Source organism: Lampetra planeri, chromosome 74, assembly GCF_965212315.1.
Source record: "Lampetra planeri chromosome 74, kcLamPlan1.2.h2, whole genome shotgun sequence".
NCBI classification, from domain to species: domain Eukaryota; kingdom Metazoa; phylum Chordata; class Hyperoartia; order Petromyzontiformes; family Petromyzontidae; genus Lampetra; species Lampetra planeri.
Genome location: NC_136179.1, coordinates 3,490,362 through 3,507,962, shown reverse-complemented (window position 1 = coordinate 3,507,962; position 17,601 = coordinate 3,490,362). Strand labels below are relative to the sequence as shown.

At 50.1% G+C, this 17,601-nt stretch overlaps 1 protein-coding gene across 9 annotated transcripts in view; it reads right to left on the bottom strand.

Annotated features, from left to right (window-relative positions):
* The window catches only part of LOC144737861 (guanylate-binding protein 1-like), a 237,702-nt gene that overhangs the window by 204,241 nt on the left and 15,860 nt on the right, over window positions 1–17,601 (bottom strand). Inside the window, exon 1 of one of the 9 annotated variants that reach the window (XM_078620738.1) lies at window positions 7,543–7,775. The exons of 7 other annotated variants lie outside the window; for them this stretch is intronic. In XM_078620738.1, the coding sequence (XP_078476864.1) occupies window positions 7,543–7,728 (186 nt within the window). In that variant the 5' untranslated portion in view covers window positions 7,729–7,775. Of the gene's footprint in view, window positions 1–5,129; window positions 5,469–7,542; window positions 7,776–17,601 lie in introns of those variants that run through there. One more of the 9 variants, XM_078620740.1, reaches the window with a different exon arrangement.

The following is a 17,601-nucleotide window of genomic DNA, read 5'->3' as shown; positions in this document are numbered from 1 at the left end:
GTACTACTTATACCCGTGCATTATGCAGGATTAGCAGCATCAAAGAAAATTAAAGAAATTGTAAAGTTCAAGACCCTTCACAGCCTCCACGAGTTCCTCACGGCAGGTGGGATGGCTCTGTCGGACTTTGACGACCTCCAGCAGCTTTCCGAGTACCCACACTTGGTCTTGGACTCGCTGCTTGAGAACAACCATATCCGCCACGAATTGGACACGAAGGACTTCCCATTTCAACTTCGGCGCTAACAGTTCCCCATTGTCCCAGCCTTCGCGATGACCATCAACAAGGCGCAAGGGCAAACTGTTCACAACCTGGGATTATATCTACCAACGCCATGCTTCTCGCTCGGCCAAGTGTACGTGGCACTATCGCGAGTCACGGCAAGATCCAACATCAAGGCGCTTATTGAGGGACCTGACGACGAGGAGGAAGACGAAGTGTACACGAAGAATATCGTGTATCGCCAGATATTTGAATAAGTTGCATTCTATATTTGAATAAGTTGCATTGTTTAATATTGTCGATTTTGCGTCTCATAAAAATTCATATAACCTCACAAAAATAAACATAAAACAATCACCAAAACATGTCTATTTTGTCCATCCACTTTCAACTCCCCACCAACCAAGCATATACACACCGCCCGCGAAGCGGGCGGCGACTGCTAGTCTTAAACAACTACGCTGGTTTGGTCGTCTGCGTGCGTATCTGGACGTTAATTTATTTACGGACCCTCCCAAACAGCTAGCTCTGATTCGTCGATAAAAATTAATAAAACAGCCGGCAAAAAGCCACAGCTCACTTTCATTCGACAAATATGAATAAATAAACCTGCCGCACAACAGCGTCTCTTCGGCCAACATTTGCACCTACTTTCACGCAACACCATATTCAGAGTGATGGTCGCAACGGAAAATCTACTGTAGGTACAGTGTTGCTGTTGCACCCGCCGAACACTGCGTTCTGCTGGCGATATCTCCCCAACGAAGAACGTCCGCGGGTGCAACCAAGAACCCTCCACCAATCACATAGCCACATCCATTTTCAATTCCAGAACTTTCAATTAAATCTGTTCATCATTCGTGGGGTTCGCTTCGACGGCCCAGTGGACAAAACTGACCACTCTTTCGTATGCAGCTCCATCTATATTGCGCCCATTCACTTCAAACCACTGTGCTTAATCTTTCTGTCTTGCCTCACGGCAGATGTGGAGCGTGCGTTCACAGGAAGTTCCTGTTTTTTGATGCTAATGTTGGTCACGTGACCAGGAAGTGACGATGTTAGATTTCCACTGTACCACGCAGGCGTCAGCCATTACACAGATAAGTCAAGATGGCGGCACGCATCACATCTCAGTGAGACCACAGCCGCACTTGTCCATTGTGGGAGCTTAAGAAGCATTATCTTTTTACCTGTTACATTCAATAAATGACGATCGGAGTTGGACGGTCATCCTGGCTCCGAGGGTTTATTGAACACATGGTTATCTACTCGACTAGCAGTGCAACGCAGCGCACGGCGAGGCCGAGATAGTAAAAATATATTCTTCCTGAAGCTCCCAACCAGTGCTGCAGCCAGCTCTCTGCAGCCAAGTAAAAAGATACACTTCTTAAAGCTCCCAAGAAGTCCTGCAGCCAGCTCTGCAGCCAGCTCTGCAGCCAGCCCTGCAGCCAGCCCTGCAGTCAACTCTGCAGCCAGCTCTGCAGCCAGCCCTGCAGCCAGCTCTGCAGCCAGCCCTGCAGCCAGCCCTGCAGTTAGCTCTGCAGTCTGCTCTGCAGCCAGCCCTGCAGCCAGCTCTGCAGCCAGCTCTGCAGCCAGCCCTGCAGCCAGCTCTGCAGCCAGCCCTGCAGTCAACTCTGCAGCCAACTCTGCAGCCAGCCCTGCAGTCAGCCTGCAACAAGCAAGGAGCTCTGCAACGAGTCTACATTAAAATCGTGCTGCAAACATCGCAGCATGGAAAGCCACAGTTCAGCAGGGAGAGATGCTGAAGAAGGTGAACCAAGCAATCCAGGATCTCCCATCCTGCCTCAAGAGGACCAAGGGAGTTCAAGGCCCCAGAGGGAGGTCAGGTTGACGCAACGGGCCTTGGAAAGCTATGAGGCTGAGAAACAGGACCTGGATGCCAGGATACAACGGGCATGGGACCGGGTCGAAGCAGATTTATCTGAAGCTTCAAACGCCTCAGACACAGTGGTCTAAATTCAGCGGGCCATCCAGCGAGTGAAGGTGAGCAGCTCAAGCTACAAGCTCCTGGCAAATAAATACATATCCCTCCTGACGAAGATGAAAACAGATGAGGGCATTGAGGGAGTGCGCACGCAAGAGCACTTCCTCGAACTGCTCGATGATAATGTGCAGGCAGTGATACAAGATGCAATGGACCGTGTGGATGGCTTAAGAGAGACAGGATCTCAGCACTCCGTCTCATCCAGGTCCACCACAAGATCTAAAGCCTCAGCACACTCAAAGACATCATCTACTAGTATGGCAGCAGCTCAGGCACGCGCAGCAGCAGAAGCAGCAAACGCCCGTATTGCCTACATGGCTGAAGAGGAAGCCATGCTAATTGAAAAGGCTCGCATACAAGAAGAAGAGAGTACATTATCAGCTACTGCCGCACGGAAGAAAGCAGAGCTTGAAGAGCAAGAGAGTACATTAGCAGCTACTGCCGCACGGAAGAAAGCAGAGCTTGAAGAGCAAGAGTGTATATTAGTGGCTACTGCCACACGGAAGAAAATTGAGCTGGATGCTAAGTTAAGCACCCTACAACTCAAAAGGGAAGCAGCTGCTGCAAGGGCCCAGGCAGAGGTGCTCGAAGCAGCAGCCAACCTGGATAAGGAAGAGAATTGGAGTGAGTTTGGCACGCAGATACCTGTCAAGGACCGTGATCAACTCACCAGAAAAAATATTTTGGACTGGTCTGAACAATGCATCAATGCTCCTCCACCAAACCATACTGAACAAATGGTGGACGTTCAGGCTTCGCCATCTCCACACCGAATGAACATGAATGCTGACTACGGGAATGGTGGAAATGCATATCCTGCCCTGAGAGTTAGTCGCCGACTCAGCGTCGCGCATATGGGGTCAGACGTGGATGCACCAAGTCAGACCCACATTCCAGACAGTCACATAAGGGGATCCAACCAACGTGATCGAAACCCTTTGGGCCCACAGTCCAACGCCATCGCAAATGACGGCATGCTAGGCAATACAGCCAATAATGCCGCCTCACAAGCGCCAGTATGGACACACCCTGGATCAGCAGGACTAGGAGACTTTGCTAGGTACCTGGCTCACCGCGAACTAATCAACACAGGACTCGTTAAGTTTGATGACCACTCTGAGAACTATCGTGCCTGGAGATCTACCTTCAGGAATGCAATCCGAAATGCAGACATCTCTGCAAGTGAAGAACTCGACCTGTTGGTGAAATGGTTAGGAAATGAATCTGCAGAGTACGCAAAGAGGATCCGGTCAGCAAACATTGACGACCCCGCCTCAAGCCTGCATGCGGTGTGGGAGAGGCTCGAGGAGTGCTATGGTAGCCCAGAAACCATTGAGAAGGCTCTCTTCAAGAAGTTGCAGAACTTTCAAAAAATCTCTGGTCGAGACAATAAAAGGTTACGGGAGCTTGGAGATCTTTTGATGGAGCTTGAATCAGCCCAGGCTGATCCCTTCTTACCAGGTCTCATTTTCTTGAATACCTACCATGGCGTGAACCCCATCGTAGAGAAATTGCCATTTGACGTGCAGGAAAAATGGAGAACAGCGGGTTCAAGATACAAGTCAGAGCATCAGGTTGCATTCCCCCCATTCTCTTTTTTCTCAAAGTTTATCCGCAACCTGGCTAAGACTAGAAATGACCCGAGTTTCATGTTTGGCACCACGGGGATTTCCAGTCCAGATCTCCCAAAAATGGAAAGGACAACGGCGAAACGAGGAACAGCGAGAGTGCCAATTTCCGTACACAAGACTGAGGTCTCTCCTGCGACATTCGCAAACTCCGTCCAGGCAACCACCACAAAGACAAAGATAGAGGATCCAGAGAAGCAATGCCCATTGCATGATAAACCTCACTCCCTCCAGAAATGCTGTGAGTTCAGGAGGAAGCCATTGGAAGAGCGGAAGAACATGCTGAAAGAATTTGGAGTGTGCTTCAAATGCTGTGCTTCTACAAACCACCTTGCAAGGAATTGCAAGACAGATATCAAGTGCGAGGAATGTGGCAGCGACAAACACACAACTGCTCTGCACACATTTTACTGGAAACCCAGTAGCACTAAGGCTTCCGATCCCGAAGCAGAGCACGGCGGGGAGCAAGGCAAGACCGCCGCACTCACTTCGTCAATCACAACCAAATGCACAGAAGTCTGTGGAGAAGGCTTCAAAGGAAGGTCTTGCTCAAAGATATGCCTCGTCCGAGTCTATCCCAAAGGACATCATGAAAGGGCAGTAAGGATGTATGCCATAATGGACGACCAGAGCAACAGGTCTTTGGCAAGGTCAGAGTTCTTTGATCAGCTAAGTGTAGGTGGGAATTCCTTTCCATACACGCTCAGAACATGCTCAGGACTGATGGAGACAGCGGGAAGAAGAGCGAGCGGCCCCATGGTGGAAACCATAGATAGCACCATGAAGCTAGCCCTTCCTACGGTGACAGAGTGCAACGAGATACCGGACGACAGGAGTGAGATTCCCACGCCCGAAGTTGCACGTCACCACCCACACCTGAAACCCATAGCAGAGTTCATCCCGCCATTGGATCACGCGGCACAGATCATACTTCTGCTCGGCAGGGACATGCTGAGAGTCCACAAGGTTCGCGACCAACGCAATGGACTTCACGACGCTCCCTACGCCCAGAGACTCGATCTAGGATGGGTCATCGTGGGTGACGTTTGTCTCGATGGGACCCACAAACCAGACCACATTGGCACATTCAGAACGAGTGTGCTCATGAATGGACGCACGTCGCTCTTCAAACCATGCCCCAACCACTTCACGCTGAAAGAGAAACTCGGCGAAAGAAGTCAAGGCTGTACCATGCAGGCCGACGAAGGAACCTCTATGCTGAAAGATGATGTTGGACATACGGTGTTCGTGACAACGAAGGACGATGACAAACCTGCTCCATCGCTAGAGGATGAAGAATTCTTGAAAATAATGGACAGAGAGTTCTTCCAAGATGAGTCAAACAGTTGGGTTGCCCCTCTGCCATTTCGTAATCCCAGATGCCGGCTACCCAACAATAGAGAGCAAGCCCTCTCACGGCTCAACTCATTGCGCCGCACCTTGGACAAGAAAACAGAGATGAAGAAACATTTTGTGTCCTTCATGAAAAACATATTTGACAGTGGTCACGCTGAAGCAGCCCCTCCTCTAGAAGAAGGACAGGAATGCTGGTACTTACCAATCTTTGGCGTGTATCACCCAAAGAAGCCGGATCAGATCAGAGTGGTGTTCGATTCCAGTGCTCAATTTAATGGCATTTCCTTGAACAACGTAATGATCACTGGACCTGACTTGAACAACAGTCTCCTAGGGTTACTCATCCGTTTCAGAAAGGAGTCAATCGCCGTAACCGCCGACATTCAACAAATGTTCCACTGTTTCATTGTCCAAGAAGACGACATAAATTACCTCAGGTTTCTGTGGTACCGCAATAACAACGTTGATGATCGAATTGTTGAATACAGAATGAAGGTGCATGTCTTCGGCAACAGCCCATCCCCAGCGGTAGCCACCTATGGACTGAGGAGGACCGCGCAGGCAGGAGAAGGGGAATATGGGAAAGACGCCAAGCGATTTGTAGAGCGAGATTTCTACGTTGACGATGCACTTAAATCAATGCCCACGGCCTCAGATGCCATCGATCTGCTCCAAAGGACGCAAGGAATGTTAGCAACTGCTAACCTGAGACTTCACAAAATAGCGTCCAGCAGCGCAGAGGTGATAAAAGCGTTTCCTTCCGACGATCGTTCAAAAGACTTGAAAGACTTGGACCTTAACGTCGACACACCACCAATCCAACGCAGCCTTGGACTGAGTTGGGACCTGAAAGCGGATACGTTCACGTTCCGAGTATCAATTGGAGAGAAACCTTACACGCGACGAGGCATCTTGTCAATGGTAAACAGCCTGTACGATACATTGGGATTTGTAGCGCCGGTTACCATTCAAGGCCGTTGGATACTCAGAGACCTTTGTGTTGATACACAAGACTGGGATAGCCCGTTGCCAGAGGAACGGCGACAAGAATGGGAAACTTGGAGAAATTCCTTACAGGCACTTGAGCAGCTGCAGATTCCTCGTTCCTACACGCCCACATCCCTTTCCGTAACCCAACGGAAGGAGTTACATGTGTTTGCAGATGCTTCTATGATGGCCGTTGCAGCCGTAGCTTACCTAAAAACCACAAGCGCAGAAGGGATACAGCATGTTGGATTCATATTGGGCAAAGCCAAACTGGCCCCACAACCGGACCATACCATCCCAAGGCTTGAGCTGTGTGGAGCGGTTCTTGCTACAGAGGTGGCGGAACTGATCTTAGACGAATTTGACGTCAAACTGGACGCGGTCAAGTTCTACACGGACAGTAAGGTCGTACTAGGCTACATAAACAACCAAACCAGAAGGTTCTACACCTACATCAGCAACCGGGTGGAGCGCATCAGGAGATCGACGCAGCCGGAGCAATGGAATTACATTCCAACTGACCAGAATCCAGCAGATCTCGCAACTAGGTCCGTCCCTGCATCTCTGCTGAATCAAACCATCTGGCTGACGGGTCCAGCGTTCCTGTTACGACGTGACGTTGGCCCATGTACTACCAAGGAGACCTTTGGACTCTTAGAGCCCGAGTCCGACAAGGAGATTCGTCCTCAAGTGACAACTTTCGTAACAAATGTGCGACCGAGAAGTCCACTGAGTCCACACCATTTTGAACATTTCTCGAAATGGACGACGCTCGTGCGAGCGATAGCACATTTAACGCATATTGCAGACTGCTTCCATCGCCCAATGAGAGGCACCACTGGTAGCTGCAATGGATGGCATTACTGCACAGTGCCACGCACTGAAGACGAGCTTTCCAGAGCAAGGAAATCAATCTTCCGCTGTGTGCAACAGGCAGCTTATGCAAGTGAGATCAAGGCCATTAACAAGGGAGAAGACCTTCCTAGGGTCAGCACCCTCAGGAAGCTAAACCCCGGGATGGACAAAGACGACTTGCTCAGGATCGGTGGTTTGCTAGGGAATGCAAAATTAGATGAGAATGAACGAAACCCCCTCACAATCCCAAGCCAGAGCCACATCGCAATCTTACTCGTGCGCCACTACCACGAGAAGGTCAAGCACCAAGGTCGGCACTTCACAGAAGGAGCAATTCGATCTGCAGGGCTGTGGATCGTTGGAGCAAAGAGGTGCATCGCCAGCACAATCCACAAGTGTATCCGGTGTCGCAAGCTACGTGGAAAACAGGAAGAACAGAAAATGGCAGACCTCCCAGCTGATCGACTCAGTGTGGAACCTCCCTTCACCTCTGTAGGGATTGACGTGTTCGGACCGTGGACAGTCATCTCCCGCCGCACCAGAGGAGGGCTCGCGAACAGCAAACGTTGGGCAGTGCTGTTCACCTGTATGAGTACACGAGCAGTGCACATCGAAGTCATCGAGTCCATGGACTCTTCGAGCTTTATAAATGCACTCCGGAGGTTCTTCGCCATCAGAGGGCCAGCCAAGCAACTCCGTTCTGATTGTGGAACCAATTTCATAGGAGCATATAAAGAGCTTAAGATCAATACGGAGAAAGTCGAAGATTATTCTGTCAGGAAATACCTTTGTGACCAAGGCTGTACATGGATCTTCAATCCTCCCCACTCTTCGCACATGGGTGGAGCCTGGGAACGCATGATCGGGATTGCTCGACGCATTCTCGACTCCATGCTATGTGATGTCGGGTCCACACGGCTCTCTCACGAGGTCTTGACCACTCTCATGGCCGAGGTCTCAGCCATAATTAACTCAAGACCCCTGATCCCCGTCTCAACCGACCCGGAGTCACCATTCATCTTGACTCCTGCTACACTTCTTACCCAGAAGACAGATCTTCTCACAGCACCTACCGAGGAGGCCAGCACTGCAGACCTCTACAGACGTCAATGGAGACAAGTGCAGAGCTTCGCGAACACGTTCTGGCGTCGCTGGAAAAACGAGTACCTTACGACACTCCAAGTGCGCAACAAGTGGCAGTCTAATAGACCAGACATCCAAGAAGGCGACCTCGTCCTACTGAAGGACAACCAAGCCAAACGGAATGAGTGGCCAATGGGCCGCATCCTCAAGTCGATTCCAAGTGCCGATGGAAAAGTTCGAAAGGTCGAGGTTATGATTGCGAAGCAAGGTGTCGCAAGAACTTTCATCAGGCCCATAGTCGAGATAGTACTACTTCTCTCTCGCAAAGATATGGACAAATAAGTCGACCCGTTGAAGTTGTTATACACTTGTTTATGAGATAGGAAATAAATTGTGGTATCTCCTAGATACCAGACGGGGAGTGTCTTGCCTCACGGCAGATGTGGAGCGTGCGTTCACAGGAAGTTCCTGTTTTTTTATGCTAATGTTGGTCACGTGACCAGGGAGTGACGATGTTAGATTTCCACTGTACCACGCGGGCTTCAGCCATTACTCAGATAAGTCAAGATGGCGGCACGCATCGCATCTCAGTGAGACCACAGCCGCACTTGTCCATTGTGGGAGCTTAAGAAGCATTATCTTTTTACCTGTTACAATCAATAAATGACGATCGGAGTTGGACGGTCATCCTGGCTCCGAGGGTTTATTGAACACATGGTTATCTACTCGACTAGCGGTGCAACGCAGCGCACGGCGAGGCCGAGATACTTTCATTGGGCCCAAACAAGTGTGTGCAAAGTGACCCTGCACAGTTCCCGGCCCTACATATCAAACCAGCGCTCGAGAAATTCTGCCGGTGTCGCCTTCAATCTCATTGGACTCATTAATTATCCCTTACATTTAATTGCCTCAAAGTGGTCTGCGTGCTTTGTGGCGGCAGCACCCGTCATTCAGTCAGTCGTCCATTTCCAAACATGCAGAAGCACACAGAAGGTAAGCGCTGTGTGATAGCATAGGTCTGGCAAGGTCTGCGCCGCAGTGCTGCAGTGCACTGTGGGCGCAGACCCTGCGCTGTGTGAGTGTGGTGTGTATGCAAGTGTGCGAATGGTTGTTACGGTTATACACGTATATTTATGTATATACGTATTTTTCTGAAAAAATGGGTGCTGCGTGCTGCGATTAGTGGAGTCCCCAAACAACTTTACCTTACGAGTAGGCAGGGCTCGCTATACCCTGAGTCTTAGCGGACTGGGCTGCCAGCTTCACCTGCCGGGACCACAGCCAGTTGCGTAGCGCCCCCTACAGTTTCGGGACTTTCGCCCATGGCTCAATACCCCCATGGGGCAACCGAGCTCACTGTTTGATGGGTACAATGGTTACTTTTCGCTTCATCCGGCGTATTACCATTTAGATGTATTGACGTTGATCACGTCTCCATGGACGGCATAACACCGACAAATAACATTTTCGAAATAAAAAAACAGCTGGCCCCATAGCGGATCTGTGTGTGTACATACAGACGGAGGATGCAGGGGCCAACCTGTGTGCGACCGGAACGGTGCCATTGCTGACCAATGTCACTGTGGCTGGCGCACACGCTCACGCACACCGGAGCTGTGTCTTTGCAATGCAAGGCCATGGTGGATGGTGGAGCGCATATCGATGCTGCGTTACAAATTAAATCAAAAATAACAAACCGCTGCATCTGTAAGTGTGCCAGTGTGCGCTTATGGTGGATAGTGGTGCGTGCGGAAGTGAGGGTCATCTTTGGGTAAAAAAAACACTCTGAACGCGCAAGAACATAGCTGGCGGTCGCCTAGGGACTTGGTAGAGAGCAGGGTAGAGGCACTGCGTGTATTGAATCTGTCGTCACAACGTTTGTGCGTCAGTCGGGGGGACTTTATCTGCCAGTACCCGTGCGCAACAGTACAGCGAGATATATTGTACAGTGCTTCAGATGTCACAGACTGAGAGGCAACGCGTTTTACATAGGCTTTCTGTCTAACGCGTCACGTTTGTGTACGCAGACTTCCAGATATCTGACCACAGCCACCACGATTTCTACAAGCACTGGTCGTGGAACACGGAGAGGGTGCGTAAGCTGCTCAACTATTTCATACTCACCCTCACCTAGGATAATGCTTCATCCAAATCCCTATAACAAGCGAAACAGAGACACACGAGAGGAGCTCGAGGACGCTTTGCACGAAAACGAAATCGTACATGCAACTCCTGCCGCGACCGAGCCCAAGGAGGTCAAATATCGTCGCCGCAACCGCCGCCGAATGAAGCGATTTCGGTTGAATAAGCCAAAGTGAGAGCTTTACTTGGGGAATGTTATCGATGAAGGGCGCATAGCAACAAACGCTGCCAACGACGCAATGGATCAACCAAGTGATATGCAGGATGTCCTCATGGACGTACACGATCATGTCGTTTCTCCCGGCGACTTCCACGTGGATCTTGAGGAAGGTAAGCAAGAAGAAGACGACCCTGACTTTGTCATTGCTCGAGCCGCAGCGCGGGAGGATCCACAACTCACACTGGGCCTTCAAGAGTTGCGTCACCTAAAGCGACGTGCTGAGCAATCTCCGTTTCAACAAGATGCTGAGCGAGCGCATCACGCTGCGCTGCAGGCCCAGCGTCGTTCGAGAATGACTGCCGAGCGACTACTGGATGAACGATATCGTCGCAGTGACTCGGAAGCTGAGCGGCGCCGAAGGTTGACGGAACAGCAGCAAGACGAAGAACGACGTCGCCACAGTGTGCTGGAAGCAGAGCGCCGCGGGAGGTTGACTAAGGAGGAGCAAGAGGAGGAACGACATCGCCACAGCGTGTTGGAAGCTGAGCGCCGCGGGAGGTTGACGGAAGAACAGCAGGAGGAAGCGCGTCGACGCCATGCTGAGCTGGAAGCTGAACGTCTCGCCAGGATGACGGAAGAACAACAAGAGGAGATGCGACAGCGCCAGTCCCAACGGCAAATGGAGAGGACAGAAAACGAAGTCGAGGAGACGCTGGAGCAGCGACGCGTTCAACGGCGAACCAAGTGCTACAAGGCCGCCCTCGCCAAACAAGACGAGTTTGAAGTCTCCAGAGTTTCGGGGAAGAATATCATCGCAGGAAGACACAAACTACCAGAGCCATTTCGGTTTGCTCGAAGTGTCGAGCATGGAAGTGGCCGGGCGAGTCTTCGATCACATGCTGCATTGACGGCAAGGTCGCTCTTCCGCCACTCCAGCCTGCACCGGCCATTCTACGCAAGTGGTACCAAGATAAAGAGTTTCGGAAGCAGATACGCATGTACAATCAAGTGTTTGCATTTACGTCGCTTGGTGCATCTTTCAGCAATCGCCGCTTCGACCCAGTAGCGGAAGATCAAAGTGTCCAAGGGCAGAGAGGCGTGTATACATACCGTATCCAAGGAGCGATGGGTCATTTCTTGGGATCTTTGTTACCATATACGGATCAGGCCGGTCAGACAACGAAGCCCAAGTTTGTGTATATTTAGGTGTACGATCCAGATATGGAAGCACGAGTGGCCTGAACAGAGTCGCGCTGTTGGACTTGGAGCACATGATGGAGACGTGCAACCCATTTGCGCGCGAGTTCCTTACGATGGGTCAGCGGATGAGAAGCATGATCGAAGCCGGCGACAACCCCATCAACGTCGTGTTTCGTCTGCGTGCAAACAACTATGCGGGACCTCGCACGCACAATCCCCCTACAGCCACGGATGTTGCTGCTGTGTTGGTTGATGACGGCAACGCGGCGAACAACCGAGACTTGCTTCTCTTCCCACGGTCAGGTGGGCTTTTGCGACTGTTCGAAACCCATTCGATCTACGATTCACTTCCTATGTCGTCTCTTGCTCCCCCTCGGGGAACTGGGTTGGACGTACACGGATGAGTACACGAACGGCGCTACGTATCGGAACAAGACGCGAATGGCGCTTCGCGAACATGTTGTGTACCGACTCTACCAGAGGGAAAACGACCAGTCGGTTCACCACCAAGGCGGCCGACTGTTCCAGCAGTGGCTGGTTGACCAATGTGCCAAGTGCGAACAGGAGACTCTGCGCTGGGTCGCTGCAAACCAGAAGACACTTCAAGCCGATCTTACCAAGGGAGTTCTGGATGCGTACCTGCATGAGGGCGTGGTTGCATTAGGCGAAAACCAAGGCTTAGTGTCGGAATACGATCGTCACACAGGCATGTTAGTGCATCGAGAGCCAAGCCGCCGCCGTCACTTCCTTGATCAAGTCGGACAGCGCGTCGTACTTCCAGCGTCTTTCACGGGTGGTGAGAGATACATGTACTCGCAGTATCAGGACTCCATGGCGATGGTGCGCGAGTTTGGCAAGCCGGATTTGTTCATGACTGTGACGTGCAACCCTCAATGGGATGAAATCACAAAGACGATAGACAGAAACGGACCACACCAAACTGCTCAAGATAAGCCAGATATTGTCGCACGTGTGTGGCAACAGAAGCTCAAAGCAGTGTTGAAGGATCTCGATGATGGGGTCTTTGGGCAGCAAATCGCGCGAATCTATGTGGTCGAGTTTCAGAAGCGTGGACTGCCGCAAGCTCACATACTCATTATTCTCGCCCATGAAGACAAACCCAGGACTCGCCAGGACTTTGACAAGTCTGTGTCCGCGGAACTTCCAGATGCCGTGATGAACTGTCATCTGTACAACACAGTTTTGACCAGCATGATGCACGGCCCGATTGGAGCCCTAAACCCCAGCTCTCCGTGTATAAAGGACGGCGAGTGCACCAAGGGTTTCCCGAAGGCACTGTCCGAGGTGACACAAACCAACCAGAATGGCTTTCCTGTCTACAGAAGACGCCTGCGAACGGACGGCGTGCTCAAGTTCAATGCCAATAAATATGACAATGCGACATTCAATCAATGGGTTGTTCCGTACAATCCATTCTTCTCTCACAAATACGATTGCCACATCAACGTTGAGGTGTGCTCGAGCATCACGGCGATCAAGTACCTGTACAAGTACGTCTACAAAGGCGCTGATATAACGGAAATCAGTGCGCGGGCATTTGGAGATGACCTGAGGGAGTCTGAACACCCTCGATTGAGCGTCTCATAAAAATACATATAACCTCACAAAAAGAAACATAAAACAATCACCAAAACATGTATATTGTGTCCAGCCCCTTTCAACTCCCCACCAACCAAGTATATACACACTGCCCGCGAAGTGGGCGGCGACTGCTAGTTGGGGTTACCAGGGCCGGATTAAGATCATTGTAGGCTCTAGGCCCTTCTGTTTCCTAGGCCTTCAGTGATACATTTCCTAATTTGGTATGGCTGCTGGCCATGTACTACCGCCACGGCCACTCTCTTGTTTCACACATATTTCATCCAGCCGCTGGAGAAATGTCGTCACCGACACGTTCACTATTTAGTTTGTGCCCTAATTCGATAGGAGTGTGCTGCAGATAGGCAGATTTAATTCGAAATTATTGAAAAAAAAAACAAAAAAGCATAAAAATATTACAAGCGAGTCCAACTGAGTCGCAGACGTTAGCTTAGGAGCAACACTATTTATTTACACAACGGTACGTAACATGACACAATCTACACTCGGGTCTCGAATGCCCATCTAACCATGCTATGGCAGAACTAGACACGGTTCGCTATCCCGGTCCAGACCACAAGCTGGGTCCCGGACTGCGTGGCTAGATGCTTCTTCTTTCCGACGTAGATCTTTGTAACACCAGCACACGAAGAACCTCGAGCTCTGCACGGGGCCCTCGTTATATGCCCCTGAGCTGGGGCTGGCTCCCCCCTTCGCCCCGCCCACCTTCCAGGTCTCTCGAGATAAAATATCGCCGTTCATTTTCATCAATAACGTTCTGACAAGACGACCGCATGGCGAGCGCCATATTGCTTTCCTTTTGTTTAACCTTAAAGATGTATTCGACTGTTATGTTAGTTGTAATATGCCTCACTTATAACAAACTAGCAATCGGTGGGGAGTTGAAAGTGGCTGGACACAATAGACATGTTTTGGTGATTGTTTTATGGTTTTTTTTGGAGGTTATATGCATTTTTATGAGACGCTCAATCGACAATATTAAAGATTGCAACTTATTCAAATATAGAATGCAACTTATTGAAATATCTGGCGATACACGATATTCTTCGTGTACACTCCGTCTTCCTCCTCGTCGTCAGGTCCCTCAATAAGCGCCTTGATGTTGGATCTTGCCGTGACTTGCGATAGTGCCACGTACAGTTGGCCGTGCGAGAAGCATGGCGTTGGTAGATATAATCCCAGGTTGTGAACAGTTTGCCCTTGCGCCTTGTTGATGGTCATCGCGAAGGCTGGGACAATGGGGAACTGTTTGCAGCGGATATGGTTGTTCTCAAGCAGCGAGTCCAAGACCAAGTGTGGGTACTCGGAAAGCTGCGGGAGGTCGTCAAAGTCCGACAGAGCCATCCCTCCTGCCGTGAGGAACTCGTGGAGGCTGTGAAGGGTCTTGAACTTTACCATTTATTTTATTTTCTTTGATGCTGCTAATCCAGCATAATGCACGGGTATAAGTAGTACTAATCACATACCTGCATTTCCCATATCCCCTCCCATTGATGCTGCTAATCCTGCATAATGCACGGGCATAAGTAGTACTAATGACATACCTGCATTTCCCATATGCCCTCCCTTTGATGCTGTTAATCATGCATAATGCAAGGGCATAAGTAGTACTAATCACATACCTGCATTTCCCATAAATATGCAAAATTCCTCTTGATATGCAATATTTTTTGTCAAGGCGCCCTTTCCCCCCCCTACTAACCCAGCTTATATATATGGTCCAAGCACCTGTGCTGTTTCATTCAGACGCTGTCGCCTCGACAGACCTGGTTTTCACCTGAGGACGGCTGCTTGCGTTGTGGCCAAAACGTCGTGAGAATTAAGTTATTATGTTTTATTTGTATTATTTTATTACTTCCCTTCTACGTGACTTTACCGAAATAATCAAGAAGATGTACCATTTCTTCTTTGTTGGTCAGCTGGCGGTACTGGTACTCGTAATCGCGAGCCAATTCGTCGCAGAATTTATCCCAGAGAGCCTTCGTATCTGCTGGCATGAAATACAGCAGAATGGTAGCGAAGAGTTGACGAAGCTGGTACGGCATCTGAAAGAGCGAGGCTTCTTCCAGACACACAACCTATTCGCGATCGCTCTCAAGGTAGCCTGCTCGCATGGCTGCTTCCCGCGGTTTGTTTTGTTTCATATTATTCGTAACGCACCATCCATATGCGCTCCACCATCCACCATGTCCTTGCATCGCAAAGACACAGCTCCGGTGTGCGTCAGCGTGTGCGCCATCCACAGTGACATTGGTCAGCAATTGCACCGTTCCGATCGCACACAGTTTGGCCCCTGCATCCTCCGTCTGTATGTACACACGCAGACAGATGCGCTATGGGGCCACCTATTTTTTTCTTATATTAAAATGTATTTTGTAGGTGTTTTTACGTTTACGTTTACGTATTCCCATTGTGGGTGTTTTACGCATGCATCATATTTTTGGGTTCCTCACATATGGTATCAGAGGTGTGGGTCACTCCATTTCTCAATCGAACAATAACGGGGATCGTTTCAGCTATTACAGCTTGCAGATAGAAACATTGCATGATCGTATACTAATAATGACAGAATTTGTACCCCAGTGGAGGGCATCCCCCACCCGGCGCTTCTTACCGGCACTGAACCGTTCACAATACCCTGTGGTAGTACCATAATCATCTCAATAAAGAGATAACTTTCCAATGCCCATTTTGATCCCGGGAGTTACCCGGGTGGTGTCACACTGTACTTATTGTTTTAGCATGTCGCAAATTCCGATATGGCTTGTGCAACGGCCAGAGAGTGACAGCGGCGGGGGCCGGACTGCAACCTTTTTTGACAATTTATTACATTTCAATGTGCATGGGATTGGCACTCCAAAACATGATAAATGTACAGTAACGACAACTGCATCCGTGGCAAACATGATACGCGGACACATGCTGCATATTATGCAACACATGCCCTTAACAGCAGCAGCATGCACAACATCTCAATTACACAACCGAAGTAGACAGCAAGCCGTCCATGGAGACGTGATCAACGTCAATACATAATAATGGTAATAAGCCGGATAGTACCCATTGTACCCATCAAACAGTCAGCTGGGTTGCCCCATGGGGGTATTGACCCATGGGCGAAACTGTAGGGGGCGCTACGCAACTGGCCATGGTCCCGGCAGGTGAAGCTGCCAGCTCAGTCCGCTAAGACTCAGTGTATAGCGACCCCTGCCTACTCGTAAGGTAAAGTTGTTTGGGGACTCCACTAATCGCAGCACGCAGCACCCATTTTTTACATAAATATACGTAATATTAGCGTAACTACCATTCGCACACTTGCATACACACCACACTCACACAGCGCAGGGTCTGCGCCCACAGTGCACTGCACCACTGCGGCGCAGACCTTGCCAGACCTATGCTTTCGCTCTCTTCCAGCTGTTTTTTTTATCGAATCAAAGTGAGCTTTCGCTCTCTTCCGGCTGTTTTATTTTTATCGAATCAGAGCGAGCTGTCTGGGCGGGGACGTAAATAAATAAATAAACGTCCAGACACGCACGCAGAAGACCAAACCTGCGTAGTTGTTTAAGATCAACTGTTTGTTACCATTGGAAATAAATTGTAAAGAGCAGCCAATAAATGATCTAAAATACAAATTTTACTTCATAAAAAAAAGTTGCTATATTCCCCCCGTTTCCTTATATATTATCACTAGCTGTACTACCCGGCTTCGCCCGGGACTTGGATCCACCACGCTCGGCCGCCTTTGTCTCCCCAGTGGCGATGTTCACACACCATAGCAGTTACAGTGGTGGTGGTGGCCGTGAGCGGGAATCTAACTCGCGTCGCCGGGTTCGTAGCGCAGCGCGCGAATTACTACGCAGTCGCTGTCCGCCTCCCCACACACACACAGGATAAAGATGCCCCGTGTAGCCTGTGAGACTGTAGGGGGCAAGTGCTGTTAGCGAGCACCTATGAAGGCCGGCACGGCACACGAGGGGGTGGGTGGCCAGCGCCACGCCCGGCCGCCTTTGTCTCCCCAGTGGCGATGTTCACACACCGCAGCAGTTACTCGTTTGAGGCTGAGTCGACCTAATCGTCACCGGTGGTGGCAATGAGTGGGAATCGAACTCGGGTCGCCGGGTTTGTAGCGCAGCGCGCTAACCACTACACTACGATGCGTTACGCTTCCACATGCGCGGATCACATGACAGATTTGACGTCACAGCTCACTTGCTGTGCAAAATTATATGCTTTACTAAGCTCCCCCCCCCCAAAAAAAAAAAATTGTATTTTTAAAATTCTTGCATGGTGTACAGTCTGGAAAGTATCCACATGGCGAATTTAAAGTTTGTTGAATGTC